We start from the raw sequence: 25,230 nt of genomic DNA, 5'->3' as shown, positions 1-25,230 counted from the left end.
AAAAATCCAAAAACGTCAATTTTTCAAACATATGACTATTTTACACCATTTTAAAGACAAGACTGTCCTTTATCTAACCACACTGTCCGATTTCAAAAAGCCTTTACAACGAAAGCAAAACATTACATTATGTCAGGAGAGTACCCAGCCAGAAATAATCACACACCCATTTTTCAAGCTAGCATATAATGTCACAAAAACCAAAACCACAGCTAAATGCAGCACTACCCTTTGATGATCTTCATCAGATGACACTCCTAGGACATTATGTTATACAATACATGCATGTTTTGTTCAATCAAGTTCATATTTATATCAAAAAACAGCTTTTTACATTAGCATGTGACGTTCAGAACTAGCATACCCACCGAACACTTCCGGTGAATTGACTAAATTACTCACGATAAACGTTCACAAAAAACATAACAATTATTTTAAGAATTATAGATACAGAACTCCTTTATGCAATCGCGGTGTCCGATTTTAAAATAGCTTTTCGGTGAAAGCACATTTTGCAATATTCTGAGTAGATAGCCCGGCCATCACAGGCTAGCTATTTTGACACCCACCAAGTTTGGCACTCACCAAACTCAGATTTACTATAAGAAAAATTGGATTACCTTTGCTATTCTTCGTCAGAATGCACTCCCAGGACTTCTACTTCCACACCAATGTTGTTTTTGTTCCAAATAATCCATAGTTATATCCAAATAGCGTTCAAGACACTATGCGTTCAAGACACTATCCGAAGGGTGACGCGCCGGCGCATATCGTGACAAAAAAAATCGAAATATTCCATTACCGTACTTCGAAGCATGTCAAACGCTGTTTAAAATACATTTTTATGCAATTTTTCTCATAAAATAGCGATAATATTCCGACCGGGAGACGTCGTTTTCGTTCAAAGACTGAAAATGTAAAATGGACTCTTCACGTGCACACCCGTTTCATTGTTCTCAGATCGACCACTATCCAAATGCGCTACTGTTTTTCAGCCAGGGACTGCAGAGTCATCATTCAACGTTCTGGCGCCTTCTGAGAGCCTATGGGAGTCTTAGAAAATGTCACGTTACAGCAGAGATCCTCTGTTTTCGATAAAGAGGCTATAGAAGGCCAAGAAATGGTCAGAGAGGGCACTTCCTGTTTAGAATCTTCTCAGGTTTTGGCCTGCCGAGTTCTGTTATACTCACAGACACCATTCAAACAGTTTTAGAAACTTTAGGGTGTTTTCTATCCAAATCAAACAATTATATGCATATTCTAGTTTCTGGGCAGGAGTAATAACCAGATTAAATCGGGTACGTTTTTTATCCGGCCGTGAAAATACTGCCCCCTATCCTAAACAGGTTAAGACGTTGACTCGAAACTAGGTTGTGCCTTTAGATTGAGAAAATTAACTAAGGATGAATATGTGTTTAGAAGTCAAAATATCGTAAACATTAAAACAAAAACAAAACAGTTTTTTGGTCAAGGTTGGTAGTGTGCTTTAGAAGAACAATTGTAGAAATAGGCAGGGTTTATTACTGTGGCAACCCAATGGGAGGACTGGAGATGTGCATGTCAGCATAGCATCATGGGTAAGATAACATATATTGTGAATAAACATTAAAAGACAAATCACATTTTCTCTGACGATTTCGCGCCTACATTTCCTCAAGAGATCTCATAACGTCATATTTAAATATTAACATTTCAAAACCGTAACTACAATTCGTATGAGTCTTTCTCAATATTTAAACTGATGGGATAACTAAATCTTATTGAATGTGGGAACAAGTGAGCCTAGGCTAGATTATGCACATGGAGTAATGAGTAGGGTTGTGTTTTAAATGCAAAAGTAATTTTTTTAAAAAAAACCAAGAAAAAAAACCCCTCCTGCCTTCCAAATGAAAACTAGTTTGAAAATTCAAACATATTTTTGGGGAAAGAGATGTTTCTGGTCGATGCATTATCAAATTAGAGTCTATCGACCAATGAGTTTATTGAATATAAAACCAAAACAGAATTGATGTCAAAGACATGACCTTACAGCTTGTCCAAAAACAGTTATCAAGAAAAGAATGTGTCATTACAATACCACATAAATAACAATTTTGCAATGGCATTTGGTAACTGGCAGTTATATATGTTTGTACAATTTGGCCCAGCAGATAAACCAAGTCAACAGTAGGGCCTCTCTCTCAATAAAAAAAGAGCCATGTAATTCAATAGTTGTTTTAGAGAAAAAAAATCTAAAAGAATGCATCAAATATAAGTGTGTTCCTGTATTGCATTACAGAATGTCTCATGAAAGAAAGCACCAAGAAAAATATATTAAAACTACAAAAAAACAAGACAAATCGGCAACATAAAAACAGGGTTCAGCCAAAATATCACAGTGATATTTGAAATATAAAATGCATAAAGACTGGATAGGTAATTTAAACATCATGGAGGCGTTTTACAAAATCTATGGAACAAACATTCTACAAAGGCAACAAAGGGGGTGAGAAAGCTATGCAATAAACAAACCTGGTAGGGAATTTGTCACAAACAAAATCTCAAAATAATCTATTGCATGTGATAACACCAACTTTTTGCTGAGTGCATTTCGCCATATAATACACATACATTGGAAAGGTTGTACATTGAACAATATATACACAGAATAATACAAAACCAATGTTATTGCTGTATAACACATACATACTTTGATATGAAAAACTGATGTTTTCCTTTTATAGGGAAAAGAGAAATCAGGAATACAGACATCTGTACCAGGCCATAACACAAGTGCCCCAAAGAGGCCACTAGCGGTGTCCATATTTGGCAGACCAGTCTGTGCGCCCATGGATGGCCTGAACTGGGGGGCGAGACCGTAGGCCAGGTGTAGTCTTGGTGGGTGACGGCACATAGGATGAGGCACCCATCTGACTTCTGCTTGACGACCTCCAGGTTGCATAATCTGTGACAGCAGGGACAAGCCACATTATTACATTACTACACAGCACTAAACCTGGATTGACAACTGGGCATTGAGACTACAAAGATCACTCACTTGATGCTGTTGAGTCCCCTATCGGTCCAAGTTGCACTCTTTGGCCGGCAGAGTCAACCTCTTTTTTGAAATAGGATGGTACATATCCACTTGGAAGTGTATTTGAACCTGCGATTGGGCCATCAAAGAAAAGGACATTCAAGTTACATTTTTACTGTAAACACATAGACAGACATCACCTTAGCTTATACCACAGCCCTCTGTTTAGTAAGGTGACAGGTGCCAGGACGTTGGTCCCAACCCAAAACGTTACCATGAGTGTTTCTGCTAGGAAACGTCCCTCCTACAGGAATACTGCTGCTGCCCCAGAGGTTGCTTTCACTGTAGTCTTTGTTGGAATTTATTGCCATATTTTTTTTGGTACTTAAACCTGCGGGTGAGATAGGAGAGATTAGGAAGTAGAAGTTGAGAAAGTTTGCAATGTAACTTAATTCACAACAAGCTGCCCCTTGCGGCTCAACAAGGCTAAATCATCATGACTCAGCAACATTAACCAATCCTTAGATTATCATTGATAAATCAAGTGATGAAAATAATGTAGTTTCACCCAGATTTTATGTCTCTGATTTCGTAGACAAATGGCAAATAAACCGAGTTCAAAGTTTACTGATAAAAAAGGCTCAATGCCGAATGAGTGGCCAATTTTATGATATACAAACAGTAACTAGACGTTCCTTACTGAAAATATGAATTTGTAAAGAAGGTAATGTTTTTATATTTTCTACCTGGTAGATATCTTGACTGCTTCAAGTAATGCTGTTTGGCAGAGGCTGTCCTCAAAGGCTCCTGGTAGGACATGGCCTTGTTCAGATTCAAAGGTGCATTGTCACCTGTCGACACCTGCCCCTTACCTTTGGGGTTGCTGAAATCCAAAACATTTCCGTACCTGAAAGACAAAGCAGAAATACATAAAGCCTTTATCTGAAAATATCAAACTGATATCACATGGGGACAGTCTCACCTGCTCAACGTCTCCTCTCTTCGTTTTTCAGAAGGAAAGTTTGTTTTGCACAGAACACTTAGAGAGGTCAACTCTGTGTCCTCAAAGTCATCCCAGCCGTCACCCTTTAAAAGGCCTGAGCCGTGGCCCCATCGCCGGCGTCCTCCACCCTTAGGTTTCACCTGATAGCTTAAGAAGTTGGCATTTTCAGCCTCCTGGGTCAACTGGAAAAAGGAAATGGTGTATTAACAAAGAAGCAAAATGGTTCAATTACATTTCATCAACTTTGCATGCCTAGCCATTGAATTTTGGATGAATTTAACAAGGTATTCTAACATCTAATGACATGATTACACTGATGACAAGCATTCGTGCTCAGCTAGCCCTGGTTGATGACCGCAAACTCACCTGGCTCTGCAAGCTCTTATCAACAATGTAAGGTAAACGGGTCTGTGGGACTCTCGCAGTCTCCTCCTGCTTCACAATGCGGTTGGGCTGCTCTCGCAGCAGCTCTGTGTGCCTCTGGTATAATGGAACCAGGGTGGGGGCTCCCTCGATCTCTTGCAGGGGCCTGGACGAGGTGAAATGTGGATTTGGGGGCACTGACTGGGGAGGGGGCACTGGTTTGAGCAGCAGTGGTTGTTGCTGCTGTGATGGTTGTGGAGGTAGAGGACCAGGCTGAGGCCTGCCCTGCTCCAGGATCTGCTGAGGAGTGCCCAACGCCTGACCCACGTAGAAGTACGAGTACCTGAGGGCCTGCAAATGGAGAATAAAATGATTGATTGGTTTCCATTCAGCCCTAAGCAGGACATATTAATCAGCCAACATGCCATTAAATGTTAGAATATCTAAAATTGTTTAGCTATGCACAAGCTAACACAGCTGTAGATCTATTATTTATTTCAGTATTCACCAGTCTATTGGTGGATGTTAAAATAACTATTCTACGGATGCATGCATGTTCATATGTATCCATTCTCAACATTTATTTTAGTACAGTTTTAACAGAGATATGCCCCAGCCAGGGTTAGCTACCTGTGCAGAGGCTGGCCTCTTCTTAGGGTCCCACTGGAGTAGGTCTCTCATGAGGTGGATGGCCTCAGTACTGGCGTTGGGGATCAGACTCCTCAGATTACTGGGGACACATTGAGGCCAGCGGAAATTCATGGCTACCGACAACTGGAAGCCCTCTGGCCAGTCATTCTAGAGGAAGTGGATTAAAAACAATTATTATTGAACTGCTTCAATTTCACCATACAGAAATAAAACAGATCATTTAAAAAATGTTATGACAAAAATTGTGGGAAAAAGTTTAATTTCAAAAGCATGTCACACAAGACCAATCACATCTTCAGTGAGGTTTGATTTATGCATTTAACACCGTGAGACATTCTACATGAAGATGTGAGGACAGTATAGCTTATAATCAGGTTGATATACTGGATCTAACAGCCCCAGAGAAGAAGGCTACCTTCTTTGGAGTTCCCAAGACTTGGCAAATTTTGAAGATGGTGTCCACTTCACTGGAGCCTGGGAACAGAGGCCTGAGGGTGTAGAGCTCTGCCATAATGCAGCCAACAGCCCACTGGTCTATAGGAGAGCTGTAGGAGGTGGACCTCAGCAGCACCTCTGGAGCTCTGTACCTGGAGATCAAATCAAAGTTTGTCTCATACACAGATTAGCAGATGTTAAAGCAGGTAAAGGGAAATGCCTTTGTTCCTAACTCCAGCAACACAGTAAATGTCTAACAGAACCACAGTAATACACAAATAATCCCCCCCTCCCCCCAAAAAAGAAGAAACAAATATCAGAACTAGCAATGTCAGTGTCCGGGATATACTTGGGATGTATAGACAAATAGGGAAAAAGTTATGTACAGCAGTAGTTATATAGGATGATCCATATTGAGAATACTGTATGTACAGTGCATTCAGAAAGTATTCAGACACCTTGACTTTTTCCACATTTTGTTACGTTACAGCTTTGTTTTAAAATTGATTAAATGTTTTTTCCCCCCCCTCAATCTACACACAATACACCATAATGACAAAGCAAAAACAGGTCGTTAGAAATTGTTGCAAATTCATAAAAAAATTGAAATATTACATTTACATAAGTATTCAGACCCTTTCCTCAGTACTTTGTTGAAGCACCTTTAGCAGCGATTATAGCCTTGAGTCTTCTTTGGTATGACGCTACAAGCTTGGCACACCTTTATTTGGGGAGTTTCTCCCATTCTTCTCAGCAGTTCCTCTCAAGCTCTGCCAGGTCTCTCCAGAGATGTTAAATTGGTTTCAAATCCGGGCTCTGGCTGGGCCACTCAAGGACATTCAGAAACTTGTCCCGAGGCCACTCCTGCATTGTCTTGGCTGTGTGCTTAGGGTCGTTGTACCGTTGGAAGGTGAACCTTCGCCCCAGTCTGAGGTCCTGAGAACTCTGGAGCAGGTTTTCATCAAGGATCTCTGTACTTTGATCTGTTCATCTTTCCCTCGATCCTGACTAGTCTCCCAGTCACTATCGCTGAAAAACATCCCCACAACATGCTGCCATCACCATGTATCACCGTAGGGATGGTGCCGGGTTTCCACCAGACGTGACACTTGGCCTCGGCCGCCCAAAGCGTTCAATCTTGGTTTCATCAGACCAGAGAATCTTGTTTGAGGAGTGGCTTCCATCTGGCCACTGCCATAAAGGCCTGATTGATGGAGGGCTGCAGAGATGGGAGAACCTTCCAGAAGGACAACCACCTCCACAGAGGAACTCTATTACTCAGCTCTAGGAAGAGTCTTGGTCGGGTCTAAACTTCTTCCATTTAAGAATGAGGGAGGCCACCGTGTTCTTGGTGGGTATTGTGTGTAGGTTAATGGCGGAAAAAAATCTATTTAATACATTTTACAATAAGGCTGTACCGTAACAAAATGTGAAAAATGTCAAGGGGTCTGAATACTTTCCAAATGCACTGTACATAAAGTGAATAATGAATTGGTTTAAATCAAATTCAAACAGTATAATGTTGCAGGAATGCTAATCTTATATCTTTGTCTAACTACAGAAACAATTTTAGAATAATAGACATTACGTAAACATTAAAGTGAACAGTGTTCAATGACTGTACATAGAGCAGCAATCTAAGGTCTCAACACAAGGAAGGAAGAAAGGCTTTATAGGCTGGTTGATGCTCCACATGAGAGAAAATACAAGAGGAATCATGTCACAAGCTGACAGAAAAGGAGACCAATAAATTCAGATGGATCAAGTTCTGTCTTACTGATCAATCACAAAATGGTGTCAGACACATCATATGGAGGTAACAAAACTAACCATCTTGTTGAAACATAGTCTGTGTACGGCGGCCGAGATCTTATCTCACGGGCAAGCCCAAAGTCAGCTATTTTCACCAGCTCTGGTCCCATGCACAGAAGGTTCTCAGGTTTCATATCCCTGTGAAAAAATCCTGAGGGCAAAATCATACAGTGAGCATACAAAGTAACAAGTGTACCTCATTTATAGAAAATGTGCAACTAAAAAACATCTCCATGCTAGTGTATCGTTCTGATAAGTATACAGTGGATCATACCATGCTTATGAATAAATGCTAATCCCTGCAGTATCTGGAACATAATATTTCGCACAGCAGATTCAGGGAACAGCCGAGACCTGTAACATGATACAAATAACAATACATGAGGCATGATTTTGACCTACTGACATACTGAGAAAATGTATCCAAAGCATTGAACCCATTTCAAATTGCCTATATTTAGGCTATGATAAAAAATAAAAAAATAAAAATAAAGTTATTTACCTGTCTTTCATTAGTTGATACAAGTTCTCCTTCATGTATTCAAACACAAAGTACAAGTGGTCATTTTCCCGTATAACCTCCTTGAGTTTGACCACATTTGCATGGTTGAGTTTCTTCAAGGACTGAAAGAACGAACAAATTAGATGGTACCTCAGCAATCAAGAACAGGCATAAAGAAATCACCTCAATCTGTATATCATCAAAAACAGCTCTGCAACACTCCATGTAAGACTTCGATACATAAAACGTTAACACATTCAAGGCCACACCCTTAAACCTGCCATACAACAAAACATTTTTGTTCAAAATCAAAACATGGTTTGACAATCAAAGCACTTCCCAGTGGTCACTGGCCAGGATGTCATTCTAAATAAGAATTTGTTCTTAAATCGACTCACCTGGATAAATGAAAGGTAAAATTTAAAAAAGATATATAATAACCTGTATATCATCTTGGGTACAGTGTGGGAGACAACTGGTATTTCTAAAAGTGCAGCCATTAGTGATTAAAAAGCATAAACAATGTTTTAAGCAAACCAGGGCAGATCAACAATGACAAGCCACCAGGGTCTGACAATCTAGATGGAAAATGACTGAGGATAATAACACACGATATTGCCACATCTTCAATTTAAGCCTACTAGAAAGTATGTGCCCTCAGGCCTGGAGGGAAGATAAAGTCATTCCACTACCCAAGAATAGTAAAGCCCCCTTCACTGGCTCAAATAGCCGACCAAGCAGCCTGTTACCAACCCTTAGTAAACTTCTGGGGGGAAAATGGTGTTGTTTGACCAGATACAATGCTATTTCACAGTAAACAAACTGACAACAGACTTTCAGTAAGCTTATAGGGAAGGACACTCAACAAGCACAGAACTTAGACAGATGACTGATGATTGGCTGAGAGAAATTGATGAAAAAAAGATTGTGTGGGCTGTCTTGTTAGACTTCAGTGCAGCTTTTGACGTTATTGATCATAGTCTGCTGCTGGAAAAACTTGTGTTATGGCTTTACACCCCCAGCTTTGATGTGGATAAACAGTTACTTGTCTAACAGAACACAGAGGGTGTTCTTTAATGGAAGTCTCTCAAACATAATCCAGATAGAATCAGGAAATCCCCAGAGTAGCTGTTTAGGCACCTTGCTTTTTCAATTTTTACTAATGACATGCCACTGACTTTGGTAAAGCCAGTGTCTATGTAGGCAGATGACAACACTATACACGTCAGTTACAACAGCAACTGAAATGACAGCGACACTTAACAAAGAGCTGCAGTTAGTTTCAGAATGGGTGGCAAGGAATAAGTTAGCCCTAAATATTTCTAAACCGAAAAGCATTTTATTTGGGACAAATCATTCACTAAACCCTAAACTAAATCTTGTAATTAATAATGTGGAAATTGAGATGACTAAACTGCTTGGAGTAACCCTGGATTGTAAACTGTCATGGTCAAAACATATTGATACAACAGTAGCTAAGATGGGGAGAGGTATGTCCATAATAAAGTGCAGCTCTGCATTCTTAACAACACTATCAACAACGCAGATCCTACAGGCCCTACTTGTCACACCTTAACTACTGTTCAGTCGTGTGGTCAGGAGCCACAAAAAACGACTTAGGAAAATTGCAATTGGCTCAGAACAGGGCTGCACGGCTGGCCCTTGGATGTACACAGAGCAATAATATTAATAATATGCGTGTCAACCTCTCCTGGCTCAAAGTGGAGGAGAGATTGACTTCATCACTACTTGTATTCATGAGAGGTATTGACATGTTGAATGCACTGAGCTGTCTGAACTACTGGCACACAGCTCAGAAACCCATGCATACCCCACAAGACATGTCACAAGAGGTCTCTTCACAGTCCAGAACAGACTATGGGAGGCGCACAGTACTACATAGAGCCATGATTACATGGAACTCTAGTAACTGATGCAAGCAGTAAAATTAGATTTAAAAACAGATTAAAAAAAGGTAAAAACACCTTATGGAACAGCAGGGACTGTGAAGCAACAAACATCGGCACGGCCTCATGCACACACACAATAACATACACATGGATTTAGTACTGTAGATATGTGGTAGAGTAGGGGCCTGAGGACACACAGTGGGTTGTGAAATCTGTGAATGTATTGTAATGTTTTTAAAATTGTATAAACTGCCTTAATTTTGCTGGACCCCAGGAAGAGTAGCTGCTGCCTTGGCAGAAGCTAATTGGGATCCATAATAAATACAAGTCACAGTAAACGGGTGAAGCAGGACTCAGTTTTCCCATGCACTGGAAAGTATGGAGGCAACTTTCAGCATGCCATATTTTCTTAGTAGAAGGGAAAGTCATTATGGGTCTTGGTGGTGGCACATGCTATTTACAGCTGACATTCCAACTAAGATCCCACAGGGGCTGGATTATTCTAATATGCTCCTATGCTTCTTTGGTACCAAGCTCTAAAGTAAGGAATGAATGTCTGGCACAGGATCTAGAGTTCAAATCCAAGGGCAGTACACAGAAGAATCACCTTCTAGATTATTTGTGCTGGTTTCTGTGGTTCTGAGCGGGAATTTAAATAGTCATACAAAAACTGTAACAGGTGAAACAGTCAACAGCTGTGGTAGGTTGTATTTATTATGTTTCCATGTTTTGGAATCAATAGATTGAGCATTTTACCCACAAGCATCATATCTGGAAAGGAGCACTTACTATAACCTCACGAAGATTCATGCATTCTTCCCATGAGTAGAACTTTCTCTTCATTCTGAAACAAATTTGCAATCATTCACAATTAGCTTAACTTAAAGGGACATTTTGGCAATGAAGCCCTTTATCTACTTTCCCAGAGTCAGAAGAACTAATGGATACCATTTTCATGTCTCTGCATCCAGTATGAAGGAAGTTTTGCAAGCCAATGCTAACTAGCATTAGAGCAATGACTGGAAGTATAAGGTATCTACCAGCAATAGTGCTAACACTACTTAGCAACTTCCTTGGGAAATAAAACTGGTATCCACAAGTTCATCTTACTCCAGGGAAGTAGATAAAGGGCTTCATTGTCAAATGCCTTTATTATCCTTTTAATAAAAAGGACAGACATCATAGATCCTTTTTATTATAAAACATACTGGGACTCTTAATTGATATAAGAAGTTTGATTCATAAGAGATGAATACTTAGTGCGTAAAATATATGATTGAAAACACCAAACAGGTTCATAACATGTAGGCCTTCTCTATTTCAATCTCAAGACAGAGAAACCACCAACATCATGGATTTACGCAGCTAATAATGGCTAGTCCGACATTATCTGTTCCAGCTGGCAGATAGCCGCTGATAGGTTGGTAGTGAGGGATACTGCATGATTCTGGCATGTTCTACCTGTCCAGAGTCAGACAAACTTGTGGATAACATTTTTATATCTCTGCATGTATGGGTATGAAGGAAGTTAGTGGAAGTGTCGCGAGCCAATCCTAACTAGCGTTAGCGCAATGACAGTCTACAGGTACAGTAGCGTTGCTTTACAACCAACCTTTACTTGGCAATAGGCTACTTTCTCAATTCCCAACTTGGAAGCCACCGCTGTCTTCTAAACTTCCATGGCTAGTTGTAGGTGGTTCATTGGAATTTAGAAAATGCTCTGTTAAATTAAATAAATGTTTTGCGCCATGGTCGAAAATTTGCTGCTTACCCTTAACACTACCTACATATCAACAGCTATCCGCCAGCTGGAACAGATAGTAATGTCATACTAGCCATTGATTTATTAGCTTGGATTTATGCTGCTCGTCTGCGGCTGACCCACACACTTCCTGTCAAAGCTATAAATAGAATCCAGTGGCTTTTATGGTGCCGCCCAAAGGTACCGTACCCACTAAGATATGCCTTTTTTATCAGCTAAATGTGTGGGCCTGTCAGTCATCCGTGCACTTTTATTTGTCTACACATCTGTTTAGCCAGCTGTCAGCTTAACCACATATACTATGGGAGTGGCCACCTGCTAATGCCATTCCTAGCAAATCCCACAGGCACTGGCAGCTCATTTTACTACACAGCTTAGCAGCTACAACCACTTGTAGGCTAAAGCCCTACAATTTAGCTACCAGAGGATAATATGTAGCCTACACTAGCTACCAACCCTGCAAGGATGAACTGGATAGGCACAGAGATCAGACATATTTTTTCATAATAATAATAATATTTCAATGACAATGTGCCCTACACTCACTTCTTAATGGCGACTAGTTCCCCTGATTCCAGGCTGCGGCCGAGGATGACTGAGCCGTAGGTGCCATCCCCGAGCTGCCTGAGAGTGGTGTATCTATTCATGGCGCTGCCCTCTCCTCGCCATTGCCTAGGGGAAGATCAGATCACTATGGGCAGGAGGAACACAGAGGTGGCAGGCTTGAAGCCCCCTGCATCTGTTGAGTGTAACCAGATTTTCCTGTGACAACAGCAGTGGACCACAGGCACAGCTGCAGGACTCATGTTGTCATGGGCTTCTTGCCTCTTCCTGAGGAAAAGGGATGGGATGTCATTAGAGGAAGCCATAAAACCAGCAGAGGAAAAATATACACTTGGTTAGTTTTAAACAATACAAGGAATCTGTGACAGAGTTTGTAATTGAATGCACGTTACACAATTTATCTAAAACAGACAGTAGTACTCGTTTAGCCTACCCTACTCATAGATGCTAACTACCTTTAGCACCTAATTTAGGGATGCAAATTTCGGTCAATTTTGCTGCCGACTATCTGACCATCAGTAACCTTAACCGGTCAACAAATATTTTTTACCCAGAAAATACTATGCATGCATACAAGGAACGGACAATTTAAATTAAGAGCTTAATGGAAACTTGCATCAATAGCAAGTATATCATCTTAGAGTCAAAATGATATAGCCTACTGTTGAGCATGCAAGCTAATAGAAGCTAATAAAACGTAATTTTCAAACATTTGCCAAAAGGCAATTCGCGGGAAAACACCGTTCTAAACAGCGCATCTAATGTGAGCGGTTCCACGTGTCAGAGATGAAAATCTGTTAGACATTTTGAACGAGGGGGCATCTAATAGCAACAACCATGATTAGTTGCTAATATGACTAGGATTAACGTTAGTTGCTAATATGACTAGGATTGTGCTTTTAGCTTCTGGACAACGAAAGAAAGTTGACATGAAAACCAATAAAACAGGAGAGAAATGCTGGTTAAAGGCATAACAGTCTCTAAAATAATTGCCTCCACGTTTCTGTGGATGGATTTTGGCAAGGCTACTTTGAATCAGGATAAAACATTATTTTAAGTAAAGTAAAAAAAAAAAAGCCTCAAACTCACATTGCATAGTGGTGGGTGACACAGCCTGCCTACCGTTGACTATAGTCTATGCACTCGAATGGCAAATGGAGGCGCGCTTTAATTACGAGTGGAGATGGATAAATAAAAAATACTATTTTTAATCGTGGCCAGTTAAACACATGATTGCATTTAGAATTGTTATTGAATTGTTATTTTTTAGGCAATGACTAAGTCGGCTCTTTTTGCTGGCGCGTGTGATAAATAAGATACATGACCACTAACGAAATGCACCAATGTCATTCCACAAAAGTATGCAAATGAACGTAATTGTTAAGCATGAAAGGTCAAATGTATTTTCGTTAAAGGTTAACATCTCTAGCACTTATAGATGAAGGCATCGGTTTCCTAAACGTGAACACGCATCGCTTGCGGTACGGTTTGGAAACATAAGGAATATCTTCCATATCAGCGAGAAATAATAAATAAAAAACGAAAGGTTAAATTACTAGGGTTAGTGTTACCACACTAACAGACCGGAGGCAGACCACCTGTGTTACAGTAATTAGCCATCTACCATGCTCCGAACACCTGTTTATGCGAAGAAGGCCGCCAGAAACCAGTTGCAACTGAAAACTACAGGCGGCTGCAACTGTCGGTAGGACGCTACTAATTAAGAGTACATACTTTGAGTCTAGCTAAGTCATCACTAGCTAACTAGTGACCTAACGTTACCAAAAGACATGCATAAGATTAAGTGTAAAAAAAAAACTGTGGTAATATTTCTGACCATAATGTCATGTTTACATAGTTAGCAGTACTGCTAAATAACTTACTGCTGCAACAAGAAACAAAACAATGCTGCAGCGAGCTAACGTTAACGCGTTGGTTAGCTAGCTAGCTAACTCACGTTAGCCACACGATCAATCTTTGATTGCTGCTGATAATGACAAAAAGTAAGAGTAAAAGACGCTCACCCACTCTGTTTCAACTCGATGAACAAAGCATCGCTGAACTACAATAGTCAACCACCCTCACATAGGCCCATCACAACAAATCACAGCTGCGCGACCACCAAGGCAGGGTGTAGCAGATTTGCGTATTCTTCTTCAGTGGTGTTTGGCAACCAATGTTATATTACCGCCACCTACTGGACTTTCCCTATTGATGTTCTTCCCACTTATGACGAAGCCTGTCAATTTTTTTAATTTAAATAATTAGACAAGAACAGATTTTTTTATTTACAATGACGGCCTACCCCACACGACGCTGGGTCAATTGTGCACCACCCTATGTGATGCAGCCTGGATTCAAACCAGGGACTGCAGTGACACCTCTTGCACTGAGATGCAGTGCCTTAGACCGCTGCACCACTCTGGAGTCTAACATCTCTTCTGTTCTGTTCTGTTCTGACCATTGACTCTATTCTGACACCAACACCTTGTTGGAGCCATAGATAATGAGAGGACTCTAGTGTCCAAAAGCTCAATTTAGCATGGGCAGAGCCATTGAGGCCATTCAACATTTTGAAGTAGTAGGTGGGACTTCCTATGGGTTATTAAGAAAGGATCTTCTTCTTTGGTATCATGGCATTCAAACATTTTGTTTGTGCATGCCACCACGGTAGTGTGTGGTCGATGACATTACATGTTGTGACAAAAATAAAAAGAGGGAAAGGGAAAAAATGCACCACCAACTAACCCTACGCCTACTGTTTATACTAAAGACGGGAGTCTTTCGTTCAACACACCTTGTAACTCTTCTGTGATTTATGTAACATTTCTGCAGTACAGTTGATAACCATGACAATGAATGCTAAGAAGCCAACCTTACTGAAGCACAAATTCGTATCACTCTGTATTGGCCTAGAGCAACTACTCACTCTTGACCTATCATCCTCTACTCTCTTCACTGCCTCAGCATCGGACACGTCTGTTCTACTCTCACCCTGTCAACCTCAACCTGCCTCACACCGGGCACTTCTGATCCCCAGCAACACGGGCACACATCCACCAATACTAGAAATTCCTTTGTCCCATGCCCTTCTGCACACTTCTCACGTCTCAGAATCTCCCTCCTACAGACTGCTGCAACCTGACCATAAGCTTGGATCTAAAACACCTTAGTGGGTTTGGCACAAAAGCTGTCACAGAATAACTGACATATCCTAACATGACTTTGTCATGTAAAGACTCTACTTCATAACGACAGACAGTGTCTTCTCAGTTTTACCAGGTTCGCCACAGGTTCTGCGTCGCACCAAACGGCGGGCGTCACAGACAGCGAATCTTCCATTTCAGTCGCTCCACCCCACCCCAGTAATCACTCCTTTCAAAGGTCCTAAATCAAATCAAAATGTATTTTTCACATGCGCCAAATACAACAGGTACCTTACAGTGAAATGTTTACTTACAAGCCCTTAACCAACAATGCAGTTTTAAGAAAATCCCCCCAAAATTAAGAGATAATAAAAACAAATAATTAAAGAGCTGCAGTAAATAACAATAGCGGGGCTATATACAGGGGGTACCGGGACAGAGTCAGTGTCAGTTACAAATAATAGTTCTCTAACATTCTCTGATTGGTGCCCATCGTCACATTTTTATTATTTAACTAGGCAAGACAGTTAAGAACGAATTCTTATTTACAATGACGGCCTACCCCGGCCAAACCCTAACCCGGCGCCGCCCTATGGGACTCCCAATCACGTCCGGTTGTGATACAGCCTGGAAGATGCCAATTGTTTTGGAAATTCTTTCGCGGGACACTCAAAGTCAATATCAAATGAATCACTCTTTATTGTCAGCAAGCTGGAGAGGTCACAGTCAAAATTAGATGCATAACTACTGGTCTGAAGTGAGGTCTAAAAAGGGCGCTCCTTACATAGAGCCTTATATACTGCTATCTAATCCTACATACACATTAATAATTGGATTGGATCCCACATGTGACTGGCTCCGTCTCTATCTTAACTTAAATAACATATTCTGGGCGTTCTGCCAGATGCTGCTCCGGAGGGGGGCCCCCTTTAATGCTCTACACTTGGTGCTTTCATGACAACTGGGAAATCGGAAAAGAACGATGTCAAATCATGACGTCAGTGATCTTCAGCTCGGAGTAAAACAAAGATGCCCGAGTTTCCGACTTGGAATTCCGAGTTGCGTGACCGTTCAAAACAATTTTTCCCAGTCAGAGTTCGTTTTTCCCCAGAGTTCCCAGTTGTATTTAACGCAGTGAAGTTGGAGATTTCCGAGTTCCCAGTCGTTCTGAACGCAGTATAAGTACTCAGCTGTTCGAGGCAAGTCGTCGAAATGGCTGCATTTCTGCGATCTCTCAAATTTCCTCGATGTGTTGTACGTTTTTCTGACCGTGATCTGTAGACCCTCATCTGAAAACGTTTACGGACAACAGAAGACCACAATGGTAGCTCAATGTCGTTTGCTATGGCTAAGCCTTGCACCTAGGCAGTTATCTAGCTAGCTAGGCTAACGTAGCTAGCCTGCAAGTATGGTCACTAACGCCTACTGCTTTGCTGGTGGTTGCATGACCTGTCTCGTAAGCACGAATGATACGAACTAACTCGCTAGTCAGCTACCGATAGTTCATGTATTGATCAATTAAAATGGCCAGGTGTCAACAGATGACTATACAAACTAGCTAACTGTTTGACAAATAAAACATGGCAATGGCATGCTAAACCCTGCATGCTTCTTTAAGTAGCCAACTCCACGATTTACGATGGAGTTGAGGGCAACTAGTCTGGGCGGACTGGAGCTCTGACGTCAGATACGTTTTTATAAAAATAAAAAAACGACGGATTTCAGCAACGGAATAACAGCCTGCATTTACACATGACAGTGTCCTCTGTGTAAATGAATGCTATTTCGTGCGGAAATACATCGTTTTTGATCACTTTTATGTGACATGGAAACTCCAGTCCGCCGCACAAGTCGCTGCTCAAATCCATCATAAATCGTGGAGTTGAGTTTAGTTGGCAATTGTTTAGGTAAGGTCAACTAGCTAGTGCCATGTTGGGAATAGGTGAAGCCAAGAAAGAGTGAGTGCTTGTTTGTTTGCTAGCTAGTTATTGTGGTGCCACATTTGTTTGAATAATAGTGTTGTAGCTAACTTGTGCAATTTTGTTGTTGTTGCATGTTCACATCTCAAAGTAACTTAAACACTGATCACTTTTTCCTTCCTTGAATATTGGTTGGGTGTGGTTTGTCTGTCTTGTCTAACGGCTTCACTTCCATAAACACAGCTTGTATTTGGGAATTTTTTTTAATATATTTTTTTTATTTTTCTGCAGGCTGAAAGCATTATAAATTCTCGTGGCATTGTAGAAGATCATGAGGGAGATAATGAAGATACTGATGACTCAAACCTCCAAGTAAGATGGCCTATACAAATGTCTAAACAATTGTCTCAGGACCGCTCTGAGTGATAATGAAGAGTTTAATAGAAATCCATATTGGCAATTTTTTTCCCCGATGATAGCGTACCTATACACTCAGTTATGAACAAAGTTTATGAGATTGAGGGTTATTGCATTTTGTGTGTGTACACAGGGATTGCCATTAAAGTCTGAAAGGCACTTGTCAGGAGTATTTTTTTGGTTGCCCGACGATTATGATCAATTTGTTATTTACATGCAGAATTGCCATATTGTATTGCCTGCCTTTCACCTGCAAATAGGGGAGGAATCAGAAAGATCAGAACTAAATACAAAATAATTCCAGTAACCAGTAAAAACATTCTCAGAGCAGGCTCAACTTGCCAGACTGCAATAAATTGTCTGTCTCCCACTTAAACAATGGGGAGGAACCAGAAATATCAGTTTTACGTTACTGGAATTATTTGCAGTATTCTATATTTTTTTTTTAATCACCTGCCCAATGGGGCAACCTCAGAGCATGCTAATCTTGAAAGACTGCTCAGTTCACTTAGGGAAACCCTTAATGTCAATCACTTATACACTGTTGTTCATGTGACTAGGTGGAGCTCAATGTGTTCAGGGCCCAATGGATGTCTGAACTGAAGCCCAACTCTGGGTCCAATGGGGGGAACAGAGGACTGTCGTCAAGAGCTGCAGACCTGAGAAGAAAACAGGAATTGGCCCGGGAGGAAAAAGTAAGCTGTTTTGTTAGCCATTTACACTGAACAAAAATATAAACGCAACATGTAAAGTGTTGGTCCAATCATGAGCTGAAATAAAAGATCCCAGAAAATGTTCATAGGCACTAAGTGTATTTCTCTAAAATGTTGTGCCCAAATTTGTTTACATCCCTGTTAGTGAGCATTTCTCCTTTGCCAAGATAATCCATCCACCTGACCGGTGTGGCATATCAAACAGCTGATTAAACAGCATGATCATTACACAGGTGCTGGGGACAATAAAAGGCCACTCTAAAATGTGCAGTTTTGTCACACAACACAATGCCACAAATGTCCCAAGTTTTAAGGGAGCGTGTAATTGGCACGCTGACTGCAAGAATGTCCACCAGAGCTGTTCCCGGAGAATTTAATGTTAATTTCTTGACCATAAGCCACCTCCAGTGTAGTTTTAGAGAATTTGGCAGTACGTCCAACTGGCCTCACAACCGCAGACCATGTGTAACCACGCCAGCCCAGGACCTCCATATCCGGCTTCTTCACCTTCAGGATCATCTGAGACCAGCCACCCAGACAGCTGATGAAACTGTGGGTTTGCACAACTGAAGAATTTCTGCACAAACTGTCAGAAACCGTCTCAGGGAAGCTCAAATGCGTGCTCGTAGTCCTCACCAGGGTCTTGACCTGACTGAAGTGTGCCGTTTTCACTGACTTAAGTGGGCAAATGCTCAGCTTCAATGGCCACTGGCACACTGAAGACGTGTGCTCTTTACAGATGAATCCCGATTCATTTTATCGATGGCAATGTGAATGCACAGAGATTCCGTGATGCGGTCCTGAGGCCCATTGTCCTGCCATTCATCCGCCGCCATCACCACATGTTTCAGCATGATAAATCATGGCCCGATGTCCCAAGGATCTGTACACAATTCCTGGAAGCTGAAAATGTCCCAGTTCTTCCATGGCCTGCATACTCACCAGACATATCACACGTTAAGCGTGTTTGGGATGCTCTGGATCGACGTGTACGACAGCGTGTTCCAGTTCCCGCCAATATCCAGAAACTTTGCACAGCCTTTGAAAAGGAGTGGGACAACATTCCAAAGGCCACAATCAACAGCCTGATGAACTCTATGCAAAGGCGATGTCGCAATGCATGAGGCAAATGATAGTCACACCAGATACTGACTGGTTTTCTGATCCACACCCCTACCTACTTTTAAAAAAAGTTATGTGACCAACAGATTCATATCTGTATTCCCAGTCTTGTGAAATCCATAGGTTAGGGCCTAATGAATTTATTTCAATTGACTGATTTCCTTATGAAATGTAACGCAGTAAAATCTTTGAAAATGTTGCATGTTGAGTTTTATATTTTTACTGTCATATAGAATATTAGTTTTACACCAGATTCTACTGCCTGCTATCAGCATCATCTTCACTATCGTTCTCAACGTTGGTTTCTTTGTGTTAGGCCAGAGAGTTGTTCCTTAAAGCTGTCGAGGAAGAAGAAAATGGAGCTGTTTATGAAGGTATGTCTGTGAGACAAGATATGCTACACAAAATTACATTTGTATTTTATGGTCAAAATTATTGACCTTTTAAATGTATCGTTCACCCAAATTACAAAATGACACATTGGTTTCCTCAATCAGTAAGCAGTCTATTGACAAGGTATGACCGCAATCCATGCTTTGGTTTTATTTCCCTGCAACTGTTTCCAAATGCTAATATTTTAGCATTTGGAGCATATCTCATTCAGGTCATGGTACCATTTAGAATTTTTTGAACATCATGTTTAAATCATCTTAAAGTATGATTTTAAAAGTAATTACGATTTAAAATGTTAATATTGGTACCATGATTTGAATGGGATTGTGTGGCTATAGTTGGGATTGGGAATAATGGTTTTACACAAAATAACAGCTAAACTTTTTCCCCTCCCTTAATTTGTAGCAATTAAGTACTATCGCAGGGCAATGCAGATTGTGCCTGACATTGAGTTTAAAATCAACTACAGTCGATCTCCTGATCCAGATGGTGGGTAAGTCTTAATATGTTGGTATACAGTAACACTACAATAACGACTACATACTGAAAGTGTAATGCCTCTTTTCCATACAAGTTCTACCATGTGAATGATACTGCATATCTGTTTCCTAGCAATGAGAATGACATGGATGGTGAAATAGAGGATCTACTGGCCTACTTCCATCAGCAGCTCACTCTGCAAGACAACTCTCTGAAGATATGTGTTCCTGAGATGGAGATGACTCAGATGCACATCTCAGGTAGAGTTTTTGCGATAGTTAGAAGGGAAAAATCCACACATCCAATAACATTAAAAAAGTTATGTTGGCAACTCTCATGCTACCACAGTGGTTTATTAAGATGCACCCGCATACAATCCCACTGGGGTCTTGGTCAGGATTGGAACCTCTCAATAAACCGCTCAATGAACCACTGTCTGGGAGAATATTGGATTTGCAGTACTCAATTAGTATACTGGATTTTCTGTCTGCTTTGCCTTTACACAAACTTTGATGGACTTCTATACATTACATCATCTCTCTCACTGTCAGTCTGTTCCTTTGGGTTTCTGTCCACAGCCCTGCCTCCAGAGGTCTTGATATACATATTCCGTTGGGTTGTGTCTAGTGATCTGGACCTGCGTGCCCTGGAGCAGCTCTCCCTAGTCTGTAGAGGCTTCTACATTTGTGCTAGGTCAGACCAGTCATTACAAATCCAACATATTTTAAATGTACTTGCCACAAACATGGTTTTGATTCATTTGAATTCATGCTGAACGTTCTAGTGCTGTGAAACACTGTCCATACACTGTGTCAAAACAGGCTCTTGAATGATGTATTGTTTTTTTTAAATGAAACAGATTGTTATGCCCTTGGTGTAAATTTCTCCTCAGGGACCCAGAAATTTGGCGTTCGGCCTGTCTAAGAGTGTGGGGCCGGAGCTGTACCAAACTGGTACCCTTCAACTCCTGGAGGGACATGTTTCTTGAGAGGCCACGTGTGCGCTTTGATGGTAAACACTAAGGAATATTACTTATCATCCTTAGAGAAAGAAAAACCCTTCTAACATAAGTGGATTTGTTTCATATACTTCTCCATTTTCTCAATAACAATGCACAATTGGCATGTCTAGCAAAGGTTGCATAGCTAAAACTAGATTGGTCCCATTTTATCAGATGCTTCTTATGTTTGATAAATTCAATATATGGTATTCAATGTTGATTTTGCAGGTGTTTACATCAGCAAAACAGCATACATCCGTCAGGGAGAGGAGTCCCTTGATGGATTCTACAGGGCTTGGCACCAGGTGGAGTATTACAGGTCGGTGCTTCAGTCAGTCACTGGCGTCCTTGTTATGACATGCTAATGACTGTACAGTCGGACAAGACTAGCTATACTGTTTGTGTCCCCAGATATCTGCGTTTCTTCCCTGATGGCCAAGTCATGATGCTGACCACGCCTGAAGACCCACTGGTCACCGTTCCTCGTCTGCGTAGCAGGAACACCAGGTATTTAAAATGCAACATACACTCAGGGGCGAAAATCTGATATCAACTTTGGAGGGGACAATTACATGAAATTTTCTCAAGAGCAATTCCTGAGGGGGACACCAAAAGTAGTGCTGTAACACATAGCCTACATTGTAATATGGTAAATGTATATTGAGGAACCAAAGAAATAAGGTGTTTGCCGTACTCCTAACTACCGGTACCCAAAACTACACAACTAATCACAACAGCAATACCAATGCCTTTAACAAATCTTAGTTCAGTCACCAGTTTAAGTTGAGAGTGGGTATCCATGGCATTTTCCAATTATATTCTTATTTTACAAGTCAAAAAAATGGAGAACCTTTCATAATGTTGCCAAACAAAGACTCACCAAACTTACCTGAGACTCCCTGTCTCTGCCAGTATGTCCCTGCATATCTGTCCCCAACTCTGCTGTCTGTGTGCCATCTGTTGCCTGCTCTGCCTAATGACATCATTGTGAAACATTTCCATTAGAATTTCATTTCTTTCTTATGAACATTTTATCAACTAGTCTTTGAGATATTAGGCTACTAGGGTTCTTACTATGCGTTTTGGTGTATTGAAAAATACTCTGATGTCCGTCTTTTATTTTTCTGCCATTTTTCTACCTGGCTGGCTGGCTGGCTACACACACACACAGTGTGTAGGTTATTTACAGTAGGAGATGGGCTTCTATCATTCTATTTGGGCTTCGATCTAAAAGGTAGCTAGCAAATGTGAAACTGATTAAAATGACAAGAGTTGACAGCTGTATGAGTTCACCATTTACACAACATATGCTGCAACCTTTTGTAATTTTAATAGTTTGTTTCATATTGGCTGGCTTCCAACAATAGCTGAATTTGCAAAGCTAGCGAGCACCAATTCAGTTTCAGTGGTGTTTGCTATAATCTTTGCTACCCGGGTTAAATAAAGGTGAAATAAAATAAATAAATAAAAGTTCCCTTGCGACAATTTAGCTTTTGCAACGAGACCATTAAATATATTTAAGACAATGGTAGAAGAGAGTGTAGTTCTGTTCAGTTTGGACTTCAGTTTATTGCTAACCTTATCACAGGGACTTTGAAGCACTAACTTACATCATCTGCATGCTGACCTTGGAATAAATTGACGATAGCAAAGATTCCATCTTTGACGACGCCACATAAATGGAATAGGTACTAGCTAGCTTAATAGTTAATATTTGCGCACTAGCTCTGCATATTCAGCTAGTGTGTGTGCGCGATTGACTAGATTAACCTCACGTCAGTTACATTCATTGAGTGCCTTTCAGACAGTAGACACGACCCCTCTGTTACCTTGCCAACTAAGGAACTGGCAGTGGATCAAACCATTGTGAGGCAAAGGGTGGGGGGGGTCGCAATCTTTTGAAACTTAAAAACGCGCTATTAAGTGTCTATAATCAGCACAATTGCTTTCATTGCGTATTATTAATATTATTTAAATTACATAGTTATGTTTCAGTGATATATTGGGGGGGACAAATCATATTTTTCCCAGGATGGGGGGGTCATGTCCCCCCCGTCCCCCCCGGGATTTCCGCCCCTGCATACACTGGCATCCAAGTCTGGAGTAACACATTTGAGGGAAATAATGTGTTTTTAGATGGTCACAACAGTGGATTTGTAACATTCATGGCTTTCCTTTTCCCTCTACACAGGGTGGAGTCCATTATGTGTGGTCATTACCGTCTGTCGCAGGACACAGACAATCAAACCAAAGTCTTTGTTGTTGTCTCCAAGAGAAAAGAAGAGGTGAGTGAGAGAAGTTACAGCATTGGACTGGGATTAATTGATGTGGGAAGGTATTTGCATATTTAGTTTTCCTGTTATTTATTTGTTTACCCCTTTTTCTCCCCAATTTCGTGGTATCCAATTGAAAGTTAGTTTTTTCCCATCGCTGCAACTCCCATACGGACTCGGGAGAGGCGAAGGTTGAGAGCCGTGTGTCCTCCAAAACACAACCCAGCTTAACCAGGAAGCCAGCCGCACCAATGTGTTGCAGGAAACACCGTACACCTGGCAACCGTGTCAGCATGTATTGCGCCCGGCCTGCCACAGGAGTCGCAATGGGACAAGAACATCTCTGCGGGCCAAACCCTCCTCTAACCCGGACGACGCTGGGCCAATTGTGCGCCGCTCCATGGGTCTTCCGGTCGCGGCCGGCTGCGACAGAGCCTGGACTCGAACCAGGAACTCTAGTGGCACTGCTAGCGATGCAGTGCCTTAGACCACTGCGCCACTCGGGAGGCCCGTTAGTTTTCCTGTTATACCTTAAACCCAACAAGGTAGTCAGTTTCCTTACCTATGAACTGGTTCAGTGCAGGACACAGGATAGGATAAAATACTTTTTGGACTCATGTCATTGTTCACAGATGATTGAAGAGTGCTTTGGCTGTCCAGTTCTGACTGTCCAGATCCCTGTGTGCGTGTTCTCTCTTGACAGAAGGTGTCAGAGTACCAGAGAAACTCTCGGTTTTGCCGGCGGAACCCAGCGGCACCCGAGACGGAGCACAGCTTTCACGTGGGACTGCAGCTGTCGTCTGGTGGGCGCCAGAGCTTAAACAAGCTGAATTGGATTCACCATTCCTGCCACATCAACTACAGGTAATACACTGGGAAGTTAGGGTTTTGATTTGACAGCATTCATTCAATGAATGTCATTGCAAGAGAGAAAAGTGATTGCGAATGTAACTTTTCATTGCGTTCTCAGGTGTATGCATCTCCTAAAGCAGTGTAAATGTGACTTTAATGTTTTTTTTTTAGATCCACTGGAGAAACTGTTGTCACTGCCTTCGACTTGGACCAGATGTATGCATCTTTCTTCTTTGCACGTGTGAAAAGCTACACAGCATTTTCTGAACGCCCACTGTAGGGAAGCCTAGAGAGAAGAGATAAACGTCACCACCCAAAAGTTTACACAACACTTAAGACTAAATGCATATTTCTCTGCCTGTTGGCTATGGGCTGAACTATGATTTTTAATGAATGTATACCAATCAACCTGCATCTGATTCTAAACTTAGTGTGTGTGCCACATAGCCATTATGTCTATGGCTGTCACAGAAAACAAAAATTATTCTACTGATTCTTCTTTTGAAGACTGGATAGTTGTCCAGTATGATGACATAAAATGTCATAATAGATTTTTCACCCATTTCCAACAATTAATATTTTGACATTGTTTTTGTTAATTCTCTAGTATTATATTTTCTCCCATATGGTAAATCAACTGGAATAAACAAAAGTGGGAACTGTGTAGTTGTTTTTTTATCACTATAAGGCGCACAACAAAAGCAGAACACTGATAGTTCCTCTTACTACACCCTCAATCGTAATACAACATTTTTCCTCGTCCTGAACACACATTTCAATTATTTCATTCTAAATCACTTTTCTTGATCAGGACACGCATAATCAATCCACTTATTGCATATCCTAGGAACCCAAGGCTGAAATGGATTTAGATTTTTTTTAAAACATTTGATTAAC

General features: G+C 41.0%; 2 protein-coding genes across 9 annotated transcripts; one reads left to right on the top strand and one right to left on the bottom strand.

The window, feature by feature from the left end:
• Window positions 1–1,951: 1,951 nt before the first annotated feature.
• Window positions 1,952–15,453, bottom strand: LOC106612589 (serine/threonine-protein kinase ICK). Of its 4 annotated transcripts, none has more exons than XM_014213909.2 (14): window positions 15,298–15,453; window positions 12,001–12,285; window positions 10,482–10,536; window positions 7,783–7,904; window positions 7,555–7,634; window positions 7,299–7,431; window positions 5,449–5,620; window positions 5,013–5,180; window positions 4,386–4,733; window positions 3,999–4,201; window positions 3,763–3,923; window positions 3,291–3,407; window positions 3,038–3,145; window positions 1,952–2,944 (listed from the first exon to the last, which is right to left on the bottom strand). In XM_014213909.2, exons 2-14 carry the CDS (start codon window positions 12,099–12,101, stop codon window positions 2,790–2,792), a joined length of 1,923 nt encoding a protein of 640 aa, XP_014069384.1. In that variant the 5' UTR covers window positions 12,102–12,285; window positions 15,298–15,453; the 3' UTR covers window positions 1,952–2,789. The 4 variants fall into 4 exon arrangements, with proteins under 4 accessions (XP_014069384.1, XP_014069359.1, XP_014069364.1 ...); XM_014213884.2 differs by lacking the exon at window positions 15,298–15,453 and adding an exon at window positions 14,043–14,202; XM_014213889.2 differs by lacking the exon at window positions 15,298–15,453 and adding an exon at window positions 14,047–14,202.
• A 636-nt stretch (window positions 15,454–16,089) lies between these two features.
• fbx9 (F-box only protein 9) lies at window positions 16,090–24,995 on the top strand. Of its 5 annotated transcripts, none has more exons than XM_045703577.1 (14): window positions 16,090–16,488; window positions 17,375–17,455; window positions 18,061–18,195; window positions 19,652–19,709; window positions 20,134–20,221; window positions 20,341–20,468; window positions 20,787–20,901; window positions 21,101–21,219; window positions 21,437–21,527; window positions 21,620–21,715; window positions 23,400–23,493; window positions 23,622–24,026; window positions 24,185–24,345; window positions 24,505–24,995. In XM_045703577.1, the coding sequence occupies exons 1-14, from the start codon at window positions 16,486–16,488 to the stop codon at window positions 24,611–24,613; spliced, it is 1,683 nt and encodes a 560-aa protein (XP_045559533.1). In that variant the 5' UTR covers window positions 16,090–16,485; the 3' UTR covers window positions 24,614–24,995.
• Window positions 24,996–25,230: the final 235 nt, after the last annotated feature.

The sequence above is a fragment of the Salmo salar genome, chromosome ssa01 (genome assembly GCF_905237065.1).
Source record: "Salmo salar chromosome ssa01, Ssal_v3.1, whole genome shotgun sequence".
NCBI classification, from domain to species: domain Eukaryota; kingdom Metazoa; phylum Chordata; class Actinopteri; order Salmoniformes; family Salmonidae; genus Salmo; species Salmo salar.
The sequence above is the reverse complement of the archived record's forward strand: the minus strand, read 5'-3'. Positions and strand labels throughout refer to the sequence as shown.

Excerpts from the sequence above, each read along its gene's own strand:
- LOC106612589 (XM_014213909.2), bottom strand. The coding sequence starts at position 12,101 with ATGAATAGATACACCACTCTCAGGCAGCTCGGGGATGGCACCTACGGC. Across the intron at positions 5,181-5,448 it reads TCTTGGGAACTCCAAAGAAG|AATGACTGGCCAGAGGGCTT; the intron begins GTAGCCTTCTTC and ends CACTTCCTCTAG. Across the intron at positions 4,734-5,012 it reads AGAGGCCAGCCTCTGCACAG|GCCCTCAGGTACTCGTACTT; the intron begins GTAGCTAACCCT and ends CTCCATTTGCAG.
- fbx9 (XM_045703577.1), top strand. Across the intron at positions 21,220-21,436 it reads GCCACGTGTGCGCTTTGATG|GTGTTTACATCAGCAAAACA; the intron begins GTAAACACTAAG and ends TTGATTTTGCAG. Across the intron at positions 24,346-24,504 it reads TCCTGCCACATCAACTACAG|ATCCACTGGAGAAACTGTTG; the intron begins GTAATACACTGG and ends TTTTTTTTTTAG.